Source organism: Nymphaea colorata, chromosome 5 (assembly GCF_008831285.2).
Source record: "Nymphaea colorata isolate Beijing-Zhang1983 chromosome 5, ASM883128v2, whole genome shotgun sequence".
In the NCBI taxonomy this organism is placed as follows: domain Eukaryota; kingdom Viridiplantae; phylum Streptophyta; class Magnoliopsida; order Nymphaeales; family Nymphaeaceae; genus Nymphaea; species Nymphaea colorata.
The window spans coordinates 2,421,612-2,437,051 of record NC_045142.1 but is presented as its reverse complement, the minus strand read 5'-3'; the positions used below and the strand labels follow the sequence as shown (position 1 = coordinate 2,437,051).

At 36.8% G+C, this 15,440-nt stretch overlaps 1 protein-coding gene across 2 annotated transcripts; it reads left to right on the top strand.

Annotated features, from left to right (window-relative positions):
* The first annotated feature begins 5,443 nt into the window (after positions 1-5,443).
* LOC116254286 (ras-related protein Rab11C) lies at positions 5,444-11,341 on the top strand. Of its 2 annotated transcripts, none has more exons than XM_031629570.2 (3): positions 5,444-5,750; positions 5,981-6,156; positions 10,486-11,341. In XM_031629570.2, exons 2-3 carry the CDS (start codon positions 5,992-5,994, stop codon positions 10,963-10,965), a joined length of 645 nt encoding a protein of 214 aa, XP_031485430.1. In that variant the 5' UTR covers positions 5,444-5,750; positions 5,981-5,991; the 3' UTR covers positions 10,966-11,341. The 2 variants fall into 2 exon arrangements, with proteins under 2 accessions (XP_031485430.1, XP_031485429.1); XM_031629569.2 differs by having other exon boundaries at positions 5,446-5,750; positions 5,984-6,156.
* The last annotated feature ends 4,099 nt before the right edge of the window (positions 11,342-15,440 follow it).

The following is a 15,440-nucleotide window of genomic DNA, read 5'->3' as shown; positions in this document are numbered from 1 at the left end:
CCTAAACTACTACATAAATTGAAAGATAAAATAACTAAATCCCTAATTTGATCCCTATAAGAATCGGATCCTCCATACTGAGCCAGTCCTTATCATCATGAAAGTGAAGAACTTTCTGCACAGCTAAAAGGGCACCTCACTATCAGGAAAGAGTGGCCACTAGAGGGAAGGCATTGGCCTACACGGCATCTCACCTCAACTTGGTGGTTCGATTCATAATTGAACATTACAAGTTAGTGCACCTGTTGGGTCCACTCTGTTTGTTTTTTGCTGCTTAGTTTAGTTGGTCAATGCCTTCCCCTTTTATTCAATGTTAAAGTTCTTGAAAGGTCTTCTCTTTTTCATAAATGGAATAGCTTCCTCACTCGTTATATGCTCTGGCAAGACGAGCCGTCATGTGCTTCCTGCGAAAGGTTAATAATACTTTTGACCATTGTTAGGTGAACTCATTTAAGATTAGGCTTACGTTTTGAATAGAAACTCCCATCATTTCTTTATGAAAAAAAAAGTCCTTCTTATAACATAATCATGAGCTTTAGATTTGAAAAAATTCTAGCAGGAATCTGTTTACCAGTTATTCTTGGCGGTTTGGCTTTATAAAATTAGAGTATTAAACACAGCAAGCTCGACTCTTTCACACACACACACTCTCTTTCTCTCTCTCTCTCTCTCTCTCTCTATATATATATATATATATATATATATATATATATATATAAGATATATATATATAATAGTGTCTCTGATTTTTCAGAGTCATCTAGCTATCTAATCAAAGTTATCTAATCAAGACTGTTAGACCCATCATAATGAATTGTTAGAGAAGAATCATGAAAAAAAGTAAAGGGTATTTTTGTCATTTAGTTTTTTCTGACAACTATCCTCTATTTTTATGAACGGCCTTGATTGAATGGTTGAGTAACTTTAGTAATTTTAGATAGTCAAAGTCATTATATATATATATATATATATATATATATATATCTATATATATATATATATATATATATATAAAGGAGAACTCATGCACATGGCCAAATTTCAAAAGATAATGCAAAGAAATGAAGAAATCATGAAACAAAACAAAAACAAGTCCACAAGCTCACGCTCAAACTGTTAATAGGAATTGGTCACCCTTTGCGTGTGTGCACACACTCGACTGTGCATTGACGTCGGAAAAGTGAGCTTCTTAATCATTCATAAAGAATGGACGGTCTGTGATGGCCGGAAAATCATTTTAAACTCAACTTCAGAACTTGAAATCGCAGAGAAATCATGTTAAACATGGTTTCAGGTTAACCCCAATGGTTGGTTCTTCGCAAATGAATGTGTGCAAGCCATGATAAGTGGTAGTATAGAGCCAAACAATCTCTCAGAATAATTTAGGGGGCGTTTTATAGTCTCGGATTTGAAATCCATGGATCTGCTGTGGATCTATAGTGATATTTGCTACTGTTGTGGTAAAAGATTTATAGTAAAATTCATGGTTCACCAAACTAATGATTTTTTATCAGACCTAATATTCATACTTAAGAATCTTATTTTAAATTTTTTGCATTGTAAAGGTTGGTATTTAGTTTATTCTTTTTGAGATGTGGCCTCTAGCTCTATATAATTGGTATTCATATCAAGCATAACGCAACTCCCTGAATTCAAAACTATGGTCAATAGCTTCTTAAAAGAACATATAAAAATTTTATAACAGACTTATTTTTGTTTTTTTCGTTTTTACTTTAAGTTCTTGCTGAAAAAATGTAATCTGAGAAAACTTGGTTCTAAACTCTCATTGAAAGAGGGAAAAGAAATCCCACGGCCTACTTCCCTCTCTCAGGTGAATTTGGTTTCTTTGCCGTAGATCAGAACTTTGAAATGTAACAACTCACAGGCCCATTAGCCTATCATTGATGTTCATGATGTTCAGTAGGTGAACTGAACGCCAAACACGAAGAAAAAAGGACCGGTTTTAACGACCATCTTGTCGTTTCTCAAACACCCAATCTATATTAGCTATTGAGAAAATAAGAAATGTGTGACGGCTCCATTATTGATGCAAATATTTTCAATGACAGACAATTTCTAGGTAGATATCATGCACATAGAGATTAGAGAGCGTTTGTGTTCTTTAGAACACAATGTTCCTTAAAGAAACTGTTTGGCAATTGGAAAAAAATGTGATTGTTTCATGTATCTGCCTTCAAGAAAGTACATAGAACATTTGAACAAGTGACTTACGAATCTACTCCAATTTTTAGGTAGATTCATACAATGCTCACTTATTGTTCCTAGTGTCAAACGACCCCTAAGGACATGTTTGGCAAACAAGAGAATATTTCATAAATACGACCCAAAGTAGGGATGATTCATATTCAGAAGTGTTTTAGGAATCTGCTTTAAATTTTAAGGCCGATTTATAAAACAATGACAAATAGTTTCATTTGCCAAACAAGCCCTAAATGTGTCCACAATTCACATAAAACAATAGTAAAAATACAGCATTGTAAAGTATGCAACATTCTTGTTATCAAACGCCCTCTTAAGTGTTTACTGCATTAAAACTACTGCACATATTAACATTGGCAATCGGGAGAAAGAAAAACAAAGAAAATCTCTCTCTCTCTCTCTCTCTCTGTGTGTGTGTGTGTGACAACTTTCCAAAAAACTGCTATTGAGGGAGAGCGACCTTTTATTTGTGGGGCTAGTGTGCTGGTAAAAGTCTGGTTGTCAATTCAATTTTCGTAAAGTAAAGGTTATATTTCTGGACTGCAAACAATGAAAAAGACGACACTCAAGTTGACAGGTGCAATGTCTCTCTCGCTTGGACCCAAAACAGCGAAGACATGAAAGAGCTTCGCCTCCTTGGAGGCATCAAGCCCACGCCACTCGAGGGTCTAACATGGGCTTGAAAAAGAAAATGGGGCTCCAATGAATAAATTAAAACCAGCTTTTTTCCGCTTCTGGGGAGTCTTATGCCTTGATTATTTTAGTGATATAAATTTTTTCGGTTTCTGGTGGATGTACATTTTCTATTACCACATTGCACTTAAACAAATAGAATATTTGAATGTGATTCAGATCCTGACACATTGCTGCTGAACAATTTACGAGTCCTATGGAGTCTGAGGTCCAATGAGTGCCTTGTGTTTGAGTGGTCTTAGCCGTTGAAAAAGAAAAAAAAGAAGAAAAAAACTCCAATCAAATTATAAAAGCACTTATCTTGGTTAGACTAAGAAACAAAAAAACCCATCTTAGAAGTGTAGCGGGTCGGGCTGGTTCGATTCTCGTGAGCACTACTGCTACTCCTTCAAACTGCAAATGGTAGATCCACCCAATGCTTAGTCGATGAGAGTCTCGATCCCCACTTAGATTCCAAAGCAACTCCGGACCTCGAAGATAAAAGAAAAAGATGAAGAAACTTTCGCTTCATTGGGGTCCCCTCCAACCCCCTCAACTGTTCTTGGCAGGTCCTTTTAAATGGTGAACTAACCTGGCCTTTCCTTGAACTCCCAAATTCAAAGAAAAAGTCCTTAGAAATCCAATTTTGAGGTGAGTTGGTTTCAAATGAGAGAATTATAATTTAAAATATCATTTTAATTCAAATGAAAAATAAAAAAATACAAAATAAAAAAAATCAACAATCAAAGTCATGTGCCTGGGGTTCCTTCAAATCTCATTGTCTGGATATGATTGACTCTGAAACCAAAATTCACTAAGTTAGTTTTCAGGCATTAGGTTTTGACCTCACCCACTCCCGTGGAAACTTATGGTCTTAGAAGACTCATGTATCTCTAGAAACAATTTTAGTTCGAGGAGGATGAGCCACAAACAAGAGCTTATTTTGACATGGGTGGGCGTTGTAGGGGCGGAGGTCAGCATGTGTGGGCAATTGCCTACAGGGACTCAAAAAAAATATTTATTTTTGTATTGACATTTCAAAGTAATTTTTCTCATTTACATGTTGATGCTATTTAAACATTTAAAATTTATTATTACTGGATTTTAAACAAAAATTTCTAACTCCACCTCTCAGCGACGCAAACACGGGCCATCCAATCCTGTGTTGCAAAAACGTCACACTTTTTTTTTTTGTCAAACGTACTTTTTATCCTATCCAATTTTTGTCGGAAGTTCACATTATCATATCTGATTTTTTTGAATTGCCAATTTGAATCCGACTTTTATTTTCACATCTTAGTCTGAGTTATACCTTCACGAATTCAAACCTACATTTTGATAGATTAAAAACCGACTTTCAGAATTTATGGATATTTGGTATATGATATTTATTTAAAATGAATCTGATCCAAATTCAAATCGAACCCAATCATATATTATTAAAAACCGAACCAGGTCCGACATCATTTCTTAAACTTGAATCCAGTCTGATTTCTTAAATGGGATGTTAAGTGATTAATTTTCAAGTTCGGGGTAGATATTCTGATCTAAATTGGATCCACCGAGATACTTTATATTTAAGTGATTAAGTATGAAAGGAAAGAGGCAAACTCGTCCAAACATGGCGGCTTCAACCACGGCTTCAATTTTTTTTAAATTTACATATAAATTTAAAAAAAATTATGTTTTACGTATAAAAATTTTAAAAAATAATATTTTAGCTTTTGTCAAAATTTTTGAGATTTTTTTATGAAAAAAAAATTCTTGCACCTTTTTCGGGTCTTGTAAAATGAAAATCGACCCGATCCAATTTATACCGGATGCGTTCGTGGACTACTCCGGTCGGTCAACTTTGGATTATGCCTCGAAAGTGTTAGTCCTGAAGGTCAAGGGTCCAATTAGACGACGCCACGTTTGAGTATGGGTTCTTGTTAGAATGTCACTCGGCGCCTTATTCTTTGGAACACAATGACGTCATTCGCTACTTAAAAAAATAAACAATGCCTCCTCGCTATTTTGAAAATTTCCCACCCATTTGGTACGAGAAGAAAAATATTGCAACTTAATCCACATATTATATCTTTATTTGGAAAACCGCCTCACTTTTGTAACAATTGCATTACGCAGGCAACTGAGTGGGGCATCCATGATGCAGTGTACATAAAGTCTAGGCTCCCATTGAGAGATGTTTTTATGGAAAAACTTACTTTTAGAAGTTGTTTAGGAACAATAACATTTACTATTCAATGTATTTGTCTTAGAAGGTGGTATAGGTTCGTAAAACATCTTTTAAAGTGTCTTATAAAGCTAATTAATTTTTAATTAAATGCATGAAACAATGACATAATTTTATGACTCCTTATTAATTCGCTCTTCGGCCTTGAACACCCGAAAAAATGAAAAATGTGAAAAAAAGGCAGTAGCTTGGTAGAATCGGAAATATGGGGCTTGTTTTCGGATTATGGATAAAATAATTGCGCTGACCAAAAGTTTTCTTAGAAAAAAAAGAAAAAAAAAAGAGGACGATGAGATTTTTGTTTTTTTTTTCCCACCATCTTTCTCTCTCCGACGCTCGCCGTTGCTTCGTGGGAAGAGGGAGGGGAGGGAATGAAACGGTTTCGGAATTGGCGCTACCTTCATTCGGCCCACCTTTTTAGCCAAAGAAATCGACCATTGAAGCCGTCTTCGGCGTCTTCCCTCCCTCCCCCTCTCTTTCTCCATGGCTCTCATCTAAGCCTTTCTTCTCTGGAGGGAGAAAAATTCATTCAGCCTGAAAAATAATTCAAGAGCAGGCGAAGAAAAGAACAGCGCGCCTCCGATCATCTCCTGCTTCTCGTTTTCCAACCTTTTTATAATCTGTAAGTATCCTCTCTCTATCTCTCCTTTGCTTTTAATGTCGGAGGATATTTCGGATCTTATGAATTAGGAAAGGTTTACGTGTTTCGAGACGAGTTTTAATTTCTATGCTTTATCGGATTTCCCCCTTCTTTAAACTCTTTCTAGGCGTTTCCTGTGCGTGATTATTTGTTTGTTTTGCTTTTTTCTTTTCTTTTCTTGCTTACGCTGTTTTGAATTGCCGGGATGGAAGCAGAGGGAGGGATGGCGCATAGGGTTGATCACGAGTACGATTACCTCTTCAAGATCGTCCTCATCGGCGATTCCGGGGTCGGGAAGTCCAACATATTGTCGAGGTTCACTAGGAACGAGTTCTGTCTGGAATCAAAGTCGACGATCGGAGTTGAATTCGCGACAAGGACGCTTCAGGTCTCTCTCTCGCTTTCTATCTCTCCCTCGACCATTTTAGTCTCCTGGAAATTTGAATTTCTTTTAATGCATCTTCTTGTTTCTGCATAACCTCTCGCGGCTTGCACCCTACGATGTCGATTAATTTGTTATTGTCGGTTTTCTTTGTTAATCACTGACCTAAGAATGATTAGTTCCCGATTTCTATTCTTAATTGTTCTTTCTTTTCCTATTGGTTATTTTTGAGCATCATCGTTATTTTCTGTACCTATTTCTCTGTGATCGGCTTTTGTGCGTGAAAGCAGTTCATTCATTTTAAACGAAATATTGTTGGCTGACTGAACTAGTCCTAGTAGATGAAGAATTTTCTGTTGGCCTTGTTTTCTTGCACTTTGATGCTTTTTTGGGCGATACTTCTTATCACTTTTGTGCTTTGGAACCTTTCGTTTCTCCCGTTTCTCGTTGTTTTCTCTTCCTGAATGATCTGTGGATGCAGCCTTTTTGGTTGGCAGTTTCATGTTTCTCACGATGTTTGGAATATTCTCTGCTTCCTAACTTCTGGTTTTTGTTTTGTCGGGCGGAGAGGTTAGGGGTTGTTGGGGCGGGCGAGTACCTAATTCAAGATTTGGATGTATCTGATTTGGAGTCAGATTCATATATGGATGGGGAAGGCTGTGGACTGTCCTGGAATCAACTACACCTGGTCAGCTATTTGGATTTGGATGTCATGTTTGGACTTCTGATGTAAGATAACTGGAGCCAAGTCCAAGGCATCAAGTTGTTGGATCCGGGATGCTTTACTGAATCCAACTAAATGGACATTATTAAACCTTCTATCCGAACCAGAGCTGATATTCTGACGTCCACTCTTCTAGTTATTGATGGAATATTCCCATCTCATTATGTTCCTTCGCCAAGTTCATGCTCCTAGGAAATCACCGAAATCATGTTGAGCAGACTTGCATTTGAAGTTGTTAGTTATTGCAAAAATTATTTAATATCCTTTTCTTTTGTTTATCCTTTTGTCTGACAGCTTAGCATGCGAAACTTTTGTCGGTAAGAACAACAAATGTTATTATTTCTATGCTATTATTTGACATGGTTTTAAAAGCCTGCACCAGGAGAAGTTGCAAAGTAAGGAGTTCGGAAATATTGGATGTAGAAAAATGATTACTAAATACAAACTGATTCCAAAATTAGTCCTCTTTTATAAGTGAGTTGTTTTGTTTGTTTGATTGCAATACATGACTTCTGTTATTCTTGGCAATTCAGTGTTTCTGTGTTCAATGGCTTCCCATAATTAGTAAAGCATGAAATTGGAATGCTATTTTAACAAGAAGTGCATGTTATAATGGTGACCACATAATATAAAAAGCTTCACCATGTGAACACTGTACACATTGTTGCTACAGGTAAAGTCAATATGTACACCCTTTTAGTTTGGCCCAAGTTTATAGCATTAGGTGGATCTTATGATTCATCCCTGTCAACTGGGTGTATCTTACTGTACAGATTAAATAGATGAGGACCTATACAATCCCTTGGGTCTGATTATTTAAGTGTCATCAGTTATTCTAGTCCCCGTGCACATTTGGGGCGGAAGAAGACACCTTTTTGGGCTGGTTCCTACATAAAAGAAAGGGTTTTCACTTTCTTATGGTTTTCTAGCATGGGAGCCTATAATCATCCTCCAGGGAGATTAAAAGAAGAGTTTTCACATTTAAGGATTTATAGCATACAGTACATTATTAGCATTAATACTTGTTTTTATTCAAATTTGTTTGGCATTATGGAACAGTAGGTTTTTTAAGTTTTTTTCAAATTTCTGGAAATTTGCATTCCAGTTGCAGATACATTTTCTGTCTTATTCAATACTTTCTATAATTCCTAGTTATTTGGTATTTTATGGTATAGTTTTATTTTAGCTCCAGTCATTTCTCCTAGAATTTTTTCTTTCAAAAAGTTTTCTAGCTGCTCTTTTTTGTTTTGTTTTTAATTTTAATTTTATTTTTTACAGAACTTATGTGTGCTGCAGTATGTCAGTTTATGTTTCAGTACATATTCAATTCTGAATCTAACTGATATAGGTTATGAAACATTTTTCAGTTGCACACTTTTGTATGTGTGTGTACATGTGCACTTGGTAATTGCAGTGCTCGCATGCCTGGATCACATGATAATGTGTTTCATACTTTTAAAGTTTAATCATCTTGGTTGTATTCCTGATCAAGGATGTCCTTTTCTGTCATTCCATTCTACAGGTGGGGAATCCAATTGTTATGGTCTGATTATGAGAATTATCACGGCTTCTCATGGAATCAGACATTTGAACAATTATGCTTTCCTAACACAAAATGTCCTATACTTTTGTTCCATTTATTGTAAATATAAAAACAGCATTGACAGAATGAATATATCAAGTATCTAATATGCTTGGCTATAGTTGTGAAAGTTGAAAAGTGACATAGTTGTTGGACCTTGGCTTACCACATACAAGAGGATGTATGATGACTTGCTGCCAGATGCACTTACGCATTGTGGCCATAATCTGCAGGATGACTGCATGAGAAATGATTGTGCAAAACTATGGCAGTGACTTGAGTGCCTCGTTCTAGATGGTACTGAAGCTTGGGCTTGTTTTCAGCAAATGGTTGTTAACCTACAGGAACTGTGAGAGGTAGCTGTCTTGGTTGTCCCTTAACTAATAATTTGTGATTTGGTCTCTGGTCAATTCTGAGTGTGCAATGAGAATTGGGTGAATGTGTTGGTCTCTTCTATATGCAATGCTCATGGTATCCAGTTGATCTGGCGGTACTTGTGAGGTTGAATGCTTCGTGTTTAAAAGTTAAAGAATGTAATTTATTCTAAGTTTATTGGTATGTTAGTTTTATGATGCCAGGCTGTCATTAATTTGTGTGTGATGGTGCTAAATGTCCTCAAGTTAATCTTTGTTTTTCTAAGGAAATTTGTGGCTGATCTTAGGTATTAAATTCCCTTGTTCAACATTGTGAGAAATTATGCATCCACCTGAAGTATTGCAGTTCCTTGGTTGACATTCAATATATCATGGCTTACAGCCCTACAGTATATGATTCTTTCTAGTCTTCTTTGGCAGACCTGCCTAAATATTTCTGTGAAATTGAACCTTTTTTTGTTTCTTAATGAAACTGTAAAATTGCCACAGTTCTCATAGTGCAAAAGGTCCTTTTTCTCCCTTCTTGAAAATGAGTGGTTCTTTGTTAATTAAAAATGGTTTCTTCCTTCCATGTCCATGAACTAAACTTTCACAAGCCACCTGGTCAAGGTCCCCAAATTTGTCTTCTCCCTGGTTACCTTTCCTGTTACCTGATTTGTTAGGACATTTGATTTTTTATGATAGCTGGTGAAGTGATTATCATATGATTAAGCAAGAGGAAGTAGATGCATGTGTGCTTAGAGGAATCCAACATCTGGAGGTTGTTTATATTAAATTGGAGGGATTATTTCAAATTATGTTTCTTTAATTGTTTGACTTTTTTAGTTTTCAATTCCTGAAATGGTCAGGACCCCTAGTAGATAATAATGTTGGAACCCTCGACAGAAGTTACCTTGAGATATTGCAATATGACATTAGGCATTGAGATTATCGCTATTAAAAGACAGTAAGACCACCCATTGATTATTGTTCAGGTATTATCAAGCCTGAATTATTTCACATCATTTGGACATATTTTTGTGGTATAAGAAAGCCGTAACTGTGGTTTCTAGTCACTTTAAACTAATTGCAACATGCCTTCGATGTGCATCTGATTTATTTCAGTGGCCAATATTATCCTTTCTCATTCTGCATCAATCCTCACGGTGGAACCCTTAGGCTATCAATGTTCTTATTGTCTAAAAAATCCTAGAAGGAAAATACATCAACATGTAATGTATTATCTACTCTACTCTTTTATTACAAGGTTTTTCATGAATCCTTTGTTGCTTAAAAATATTGAACTATTCTAAATTTCTAAGCCTTGTAAGTTGTTTTCTTCCAACCTTAGCCTAGTGCCAGTGCTGGTACTGATAAAATTTTTGCACGGTTCGTTTTGTTCCAAATTATTAGTTCTTTCTCGATCACAACTATTTAGTTCTCAAACTTTCATGTGTATGCATATATTATCCATATCACAGGATGTATTTTTTTAGTCAATAATCATCTGTCTGACAATACTTCTCGTGTGAAGCTCAAATAACCTTAGGTGATCAAGGCAAGTCCATATTTCATTGCAACATGAGAATTAAGATTGAATACATTTTATCTTATGCTCGTTTCAAGGCAGGGCTTCTGTGTCCTTTTCTCACAAAAATGTCATTCCTTTTGTGCAGATAGATGGCAAGACAGTGAAGGCACAGATTTGGGACACAGCTGGTCAGGAGAGGTATCGAGCTATTACAAGTGCTTATTATAGAGGTGCCGTCGGTGCCTTATTGGTCTATGACATAACAAAGAGGCAGACATTTGACAATGTCCAGAGGTGGCTTCGTGAACTGCGAGATCATGCAGACTCCAACATTGTGATCATGATGGCTGGAAACAAGTCAGACTTGAAGCATCTGAGAGCCGTCTCTGAGGAAGATGGTCAGGTACTAGCAGAAAAGGAGGGCCTTTCTTTCCTTGAGACTTCTGCATTGGAAGCAGTAAATGTCGAGCAGGCTTTTCAGACCATTCTCACAGAGATCTATCATATAGTAAGCAAGAAGGCACTTGCTGCTCAGGAGGCGGCTGCCTCAGCTGGGCCTCCCATTCAAGGTACCACCATTAACGTTTCTGATACTTCAGCAGTGAAGAAAAATTGCTGCTACTGATTTTCTTGGACCCCTTCTCCTCTTCTTTCCATTTTTCCCCTGCTTTTCCATGAAGAACTCATGAAAACCCATTGTAGAGTACCTCTAGTCTGTTAGAAGTGTCGCTAGCATTTAGGGTACAAGCAGCATGATTCTAAGAATATAGTTAGGTGGAGAAAAATGATGGCTCACCTTTTCTCAGGTTCTCCAGTAACCTGTAAATGAGTGGAGACACATGAATTGATTCTTGTAAAAGTGTGGCCCTGTCTTCGATCTGTAATAATTCTTTGTTACTACTTATAAGAGAAAATTTGAATCGCCCGAAACTCAAATTTTCTCGGAAGTGTCCAATTGTATTCTTTTTTCTCCTTAATCTGAACTTACTTTGTTCTTTTCATGCTAAGAGAACCCACTTCTTTTTTTTAATAAGCGAGCTTCAGTTCAGCTTCATGGGGTTGGAGTATGACCCTTTCGATGTGATGGTGTGAGCCAACACCATCGGTCATCTTGTTTGTCCCCACCTGAGAACTTAATTCCTAAAGGCTCGTGGATTTTGGCCTCCTTTTAATAGATTGTGTTGCGGGATGCCATCACTTTTGTGAGAATGATCTTCTCTCTCCTTCCACTTGCTCGTTTCTTAATAATGGCGTTCATAAATGACTGGTTCGCGTTCAATGATTCCCTCGTAGTCGTTGCTGGCCTCGCTTATCCCAAAAAGGAATAGAAGCGAATGTCTCACAGAAAGGTTCTCAACTTTTGATGAGCTAACAGAAAAGCTCTCTGTACCTTGCGTTTAGCCGCTTAAATCGGGGTGTATGTCACGCGAAGTTGGCGGTTAAGTAGAACTAGATTTTGAAGCTGGAGCATGAAATGAGATCTCGACATGTTTTAATATTCACTAAAAAGTTTGTTGTTTGTTTGTCAAATATACAAAAGAGATCTGGTCTTAAGAGCTGTATGGCCTCGTTTGTTGCAATCGTAAATAATAAGAACTTTCTTGAATGTTAACGTCAAAATGCAATTATATGGGTGGAGCTGAAATTGAATTTTAGCATTAAAGGATAAGAAAATTCCTTTGTTTTTTTTTTATGTTGACATTACCTATTTCTATCACTGCTATTATTATCATTATTATGTTAGTAAAAAATAATCACATTTAATTGGAAAGCCGAAAGCGTGTGAAATATACGGCGCCAAAGATTGTTAAACTTATGGTTCATAGAAAGAAACATCTGATTTGTTCTAGCATCAAATCAGATGCCAAAAACTGGATTCAAAATGCCGTCGAAGCATCTAAAAATAGGGTCGATTTGCACTTTTCGAGAAAGAAAAAGTGGCGGTTCGTTGCAATTTCTTAATATAGTTTTGGCAAAATGTGTCTAAGCCATCAACTTTACGATATGAAATGAAAACCAATATATATAACACTGATTTTTCCAACTCTTTCTTATCATTGATGTCCCAATTCGAAGTGGTGCCTCGTGCTTCTATTGTGATGATGATGTTTAATTAATGGTGAACAATTAACACCACCAGTTTGTGCCCTTTGATTTTCTCATCTGCTACTAACTTCGAACCCACCTTCACCATCAAAGTCAAGGGAAAATGATCCATCGTATCACTAAAGAAAGCTAAATTTGCTTAAGTGGGTCAAAAGTCCGCAGTGAATGAAATGGGGCTGCTCACAATTTTCCATGGAGAATTCCCCCTCCATGAGAAGTGCATCTCGTTCTTCACCGGAAGAAGCTCAAGCTTCATGTGTTTGCATAGGAGTTTTTTTTGCAAAGGCGGGATTTGGTATATAATCCTTAACTAATTAGTCCAGGAGCTGCTTTCACAATAGAATTCTGAATTCTGAGCCTCCTTCAATTTCAATTCAATAGTCTCAAGTGGCGTACCATAGCTGATTGGGGCAGGGGCTACGTAGACGTGTACATCCCTGCTTCGGTTCCAATTGGTGCTACTCTTATGGGCTGCAAAAAGCGAAAGTGTGCCATCGAGCTTAAGGCGGCCGGCCACCCACCCAAGCCCCGATGCAACCCAGGACTCTGGAAGCTGGGAGACTTGGGAGTGGGAGGTCCTTCAGACTTCATTTTCAAGCAGTGGGTTGTTAACCTTCCATTAAACCTGGAACAAAAAAGTTTCAATCTAGTGGGCAGAGCCACATGTTGGTTTGTGTGTGCAGTTGCCCCAACTAAACTCAATTTTGACTTATTAGATAATGCTGTCTCTGAACATTTTATTATGTATTGGAGAAATTTAAGATATATTTGAAATGTTTAAAATTGAATTACTATGCACTAGTGCCCCTCAATCAAAAATTTGTTTGGCTCCAATGGACAACCTCCACCAGACTGTGTTTGCTAACTTTTTCGGCAAAGGCAAAAATCCCCTCAAACAAAACCAAAGTGGCTCTCAACGCATGAAAAAAACATCCCTTGCATGTTGAAATTAACATGATTATTAGCCTTTGTAACATTCTCTATAAAATAATGGGCATTAAGTGGACTTCACTACACTTGATGGGATTTTAATGGGCCTTACTATCTTGTGACAATATAAAGGTGTTGGTTCTACTTTATTCAAGTTAGGGATGTCAGCAAATCAGATTCAAATCAGCTTTACTTTCTACCGTATCCACGTCATTGGATGTTTCAGATATTCAGGTTTGAATATGGATTCAAATATGAATGAAGCAAAGTTGAAACCATATCGGAGTCCAAGCCTGAATTCCCAATCAAAATTCAATTCTTAAACTCAGGATTGTATCTGAATCTGACTTTTAAGCCGAATCCTCGTCGTATTAGGATATATTAGAAACCAACTTTCAAAATGGTTTGGTATTAGCATAAGCTATTTATTTAAAAGTAGATCAGTATCTGGCTCTAAATCTGGTTGGATATTTGTTGGAATCCAAAAAGAAATCCTACTGAATGTCATTTCTTAACCTGAATCCAATCTGATCCCTTAACTGCATGTTAATTTTTTTTTTTCATTTCAATTTTTCTTTGAAGCAGTCAGGTCAAATATCCAATCTGAATCGGATTTATTGACATATATCCCTAATTCAAAATTCAAATGCTGTAATATCTCCCTTCTTAAATCTGTTTGGTGGACAAGCAAATGGAGTGAAAAACGAGAGTGAAGAAAAAGATGGCATGGACCCAAAACCAACTAGCACCATTATCTGCAGACAAGATCTTTGTAGCAGGATCAGTGGGGAGTCGCTTTGTAATATAAAGGGGACATACAGAAGATGAGCATGCAAATCATGAAGAGAATGAGATGCTCTTCGTGCTGATAACTGTTGTTCAGCCATCACCTCCAATAATGCTTAGGCAGTTTGTGTCATTAAAGGGGTCGGTGACAACTTTAACAAGCTTTGTGGCATCGCCATGTCCGCTGCAGTGACCAGCTTTCTCTCAAATTTTGCGCATTCGACAAAGATTGGTGAAGTTGCTTTCGCACTTCACCAGTTCCCTCCCTGTGATGCATTTAATTTCATCCCCGCTTTTGCATGTGTTCTCACTGACAAGATACCACTTGCTTCACTGACTCAGAAAAAGTATAAATTGAACTGTGGAAAACTTTTGCAGGAAGGGCCATGAACTGAACGTTTCACTTTTTGTCGATCATGGCTCATGCAGATCGATTGTTCTTGTTTTGAATGCACTTAATTTGGCTGAAAACTTGATCTGCAGTGAGCCATTAGTTGGATGTGGACTCTAAGCAGTAAACGATGCAGGAAAAGTTTCAGACATATAAGAAGCTATTAGAGTTTCAGTTATATAAGAAGCTATTAGAAAAACAAGGGCCTGTCATCTCGAACTGATTTCATTGCCTCGAATTGACTTATATTTATGATTCAAGCAAAGTCCAGATTTGAGAACCATGAATTTAGAATCCCCCATTGGCGTTTCAAATTTATGGATATCAAGTAGGAGAGATAGATTATGTCTTAGGATTAGAAGCCACGACCAGATTTGAGAACCATGAATTTGGAATCCCCATTATGTTTCAAATTCATGGATATCAAGTCGGAGAGAGGAAGTACCTCTTAGGAACCATGAATTTGAACAATGGTCACACTGCATGTAACCTTTGCATTTTTTAATCAAAAGATTTCATATTCTTTTTATAAATTAAGGATACGAGGTCTTACGGTTTCAAATCATAAGATCTAAGATCACCTGGAATTTAAAATCTGAAGTAGCCAAATGCCCCTTTACGGATTTATCAATTAAGATCAAATTCCAAGTTCTTATTTTCTTCAGAAAATAACATTGAAAACTTTTAATATTCATCCTGAAAAAACATAGTTATAGTATCAAGACTTTTTAATAATATAAAGATGTCACCTTCCAGTCTAGATATTAAAAAAGAGATAGTAGGTTAATGCTCGATATCATTTAAGCATAGTGCCTCTGCCAATTGAAAAAAAAAAAGAAAGAATGAAAGAAAGAAAATGCCCTTGTTCCATCACCGGCCAGACATTG

What these genes read in the sequence shown, in the direction of transcription:
- LOC116254286 (XM_031629570.2), top strand. Translation starts at nt 5,992, where the DNA reads ATGGCGCATAGGGTTGATCACGAGTACGATTACCTCTTCAAGATCGTC. An exon ending in TCGCGACAAGGACGCTTCAG is followed by an intron (nt 6,157 to 10,485) that starts GTCTCTCTCTCG and finishes CCTTTTGTGCAG; the next exon opens with ATAGATGGCAAGACAGTGAA.